The sequence below is a fragment of the Elephantulus edwardii genome, unplaced genomic scaffold (assembly GCF_000299155.1).
Source record: "Elephantulus edwardii isolate Elephantulus edwardi_28Jun2011 unplaced genomic scaffold, EleEdw1.0 scaffold00001, whole genome shotgun sequence".
NCBI lineage: Eukaryota > Metazoa > Chordata > Mammalia > Macroscelidea > Macroscelididae > Elephantulus > Elephantulus edwardii.
In genome coordinates this window covers 14,884,437-14,887,115 of record NW_006399751.1, presented here as the reverse complement: position 1 = coordinate 14,887,115, position 2,679 = coordinate 14,884,437, and the positions used below count along the sequence as shown (strand labels likewise).

Genomic DNA, 2,679 nt, shown 5'->3' with positions numbered 1-2,679 from the left:
CCCCATGCGTGCTGCCCATCCCCCATGCGTGCTGCCCATCCCCCATGCGTGCTGCCCATCCTCTGGGCTCAAACAGGGTCAGGCTGCATGTCCTCCTACGTGCTGCCCATCCTCTGGGCGGAAGCCGGGCCAGGCTGCGTGGCTCACCCGAGGAGCCGGGTTTGGGCTCTGTCTTGAGCTCTTCCCTCTCAGTATTCAAGAGAAGCGAGACATGCAGGGTTTGCCAGGCACTTCGCTCAGAAAATCCAGCCCTAGGGAGCAGCTTGGGACCCCTGGAATCTTCAGGTGTTATCGCTGGGGTGTGCAGAGCCCTTCTGCCCCCAGCCAGGCACTGCATGCCAGGCCAGGCTCCCACACTGCACGTGACCCCTGGCCTTGGCCATGGCCTCCCCTGACTCTGCCCTGTCTCTCCTCCACAGCTCTGGGACATCAGGAGGAAGGGCTGTGTCTTCCGGTACAGGGTGAGGACAACCCCCTATTGGTCATTCCATAAGCCATTGGCTTACAGGGTGGGGCTGAGGTGGGGGCTGCTATCCAAAGAGAAGTGAGAAATGAACCAGAGAAGCACTGTGGGTGGCTGACCTTAACCTTGTCTGAGTCCCGTCAGAGCTCCGTTCACCAGAGTGCACACCGTTCTCTGGCAGGCACGTTACAGGTCCTGAGGGGAAAGGCTTCCTATTTATGTGAGTTTGGAATCACTGGATTTAACACTAAGTACATGCAGTTGTCAGCTTTTGATGCTGAGAGGGGGTGTATGTAACTCCCTAAGAGAGGGCACCTCCCAGATGTGCTCGACCATGTAGTCTTGATCTACAGTCTCTGACCACACTTGGAAAAGTGCCACCTTCAGCAGCACCTCTGTGGCCTTGCTGCTCCCAGGAGACACTGCATGTCTTGGAATTTGGGGGAGAGAAGTCCGTAGAGTACCGGTCCCTCAGTGAGCCCCGGGTTCTGTCCTCTGCAGGGACACAGCCAAGCCGTGCGGTGTCTCCGGTTCAGTCCTGACGGGAAGTGGTTGGCATCAGCCGCAGACGACCACATAGTGAAGGTAGCTTCTGGCCTGGCCTTGACCTGGGGGCTGGGGGCTGGGTTTGCTGACTTCACTGAGTCCTGCCTCCTGTCTTGATTGGATTTGCATGTGGAGGAGAAGGTGGTTTGTGAACAGGGAATTCAGCTGGAGCGCAGGGAGAGCTGGCAGTGTGGGAGCCCAGCCTCACCCTCACCCCTACCCCGCCCTGCCCTCAGCTCTGGGATCTGACTGCCGGCAAGATGATGTCTGAGTTCCCTGGCCACACAGGGCCTGTCAACGTGGTAGAGTTTCATCCGAATGAGTACCTGCTGGCATCTGGCAGCTCGGACAGGTGAGGAGGTGCTCTGCCTGGGACCACTGCCCCTCCTCTGCTCTGTGTGTGTGTGTCTGTCCTGTGTGTGTCTGTCTGCCCTCTATGCGTGTGTATGCACGTGCATATGTGCACACAGGCACCTGTCTGGTTGTCTACCCTCTGTGTGTGTGTGTCTGTCCCAGGGTGTTTTCCACCTGCTGTTCCTGTCTTGGGTCCATCTCTCCCCTGGCATCTCAGCCTGTGTCCTGGGTTTCTGTGGGCCTATCAGGACCCAAGGCCCCTGGCAGGGACCCACCATGCAGGAAAGCCCAGGGCTGTGGGCCTGGGTCACTTGTCCACTTGCTGAACTGCGCATATGACCTCCAGTCTCTAGCGCTCTTGACTGGCAGTAAGAGGTGTGGGCACCAGGCCAGGTCTGCGTGGCCACCCTGGCAGAAGCAGGGGCTTGGCCTTATGTCATTGTGTCCGTGCCCCTGGGGGGTAAAGTGTCTAGAGAGGAACTGGCCTCCCCAGGCCAGAAACCAGCAAGAGACTGGCCACCTAGCACAGCATGGCTACTTTCACAGGACAATCCGCTTCTGGGATCTGGAGAAATTCCAGGTGGTGAGCTGCATTGAAGGGGAGCCAGGGCCTGTCAGGTACACAGACAGCGGGAGGTAGTGTGGGTGGACCTTCCTTACCCACTGTTCATGTCCTCTTGGCCTGGGCTCTCCTCGGCCTTCTGGGTTTCTTGGGATGGGCCCATGTGGGGGCCTGGACCCCAACTGCCTCTTTGTTGGCCAGGAGCATCCTCTTCAACCCTGATGGCTGCTGCCTGTACAGCGGCTGCCAGGACTCGCTGCGCGTCTACGGCTGGGAGCCCGAGCGCTGCTTTGACGTGGTCCTTGTCAACTGGGGCAAGGTGGCTGACTTGGCCATCTGCAACGACCAGCTGGTGAGAGGGCCTGGATCCAGGGTGCCGGGGTCATGCCTCGCTTCCGCCTCGGGTCCTCCCATCTCCCAGCCAGAGTCTAGCCCCAGCTCTGCTGCTTCCTGCAGATAGGCGTGGCCTTCTCCCAGAGCAACATCTCCTCCTATGTGGTGGACCTGACACGGGTCACCAGGACAGGCACGGTTGCCCAGGATCCTGTGCAGGATAGCCGACCCCTGACGCAGCAGCTGCCCAACCCCAGTGCCCCCCTTCGGCGCATCTATGAGCGGCCAAGCACCACGTGCAGCAAGCCACAGAGGTGGGGGCACAAGGGTGCGTGGGGCAGGCCCCTCTGGGAGGGCTGTGCGGCTGACACAGGGCTTACAGGGGTCATAGAGGTGGGGGCATGTGGGTGCGTGGGGCAGG

General features: G+C 60.1%; 1 protein-coding gene across 1 annotated transcript in view; it reads left to right on the top strand.

The window, feature by feature from the left end:
* KATNB1 (katanin p80 (WD repeat containing) subunit B 1) overlaps positions 1 to 2,679 on the top strand; it is a 22,094-nt gene that overhangs the window by 15,372 nt on the left and 4,043 nt on the right. Inside the window, exons 5-10 of the mRNA XM_006878737.1 lie at positions 420 to 461; positions 965 to 1,048; positions 1,246 to 1,361; positions 1,910 to 1,981; positions 2,127 to 2,277; positions 2,382 to 2,572. Of these exons, the coding sequence (XP_006878799.1) occupies positions 420 to 461; positions 965 to 1,048; positions 1,246 to 1,361; positions 1,910 to 1,981; positions 2,127 to 2,277; positions 2,382 to 2,572 (656 nt within the window). The remainder of the gene's footprint in view (positions 1 to 419; positions 462 to 964; positions 1,049 to 1,245; positions 1,362 to 1,909; positions 1,982 to 2,126; positions 2,278 to 2,381; positions 2,573 to 2,679) is intronic.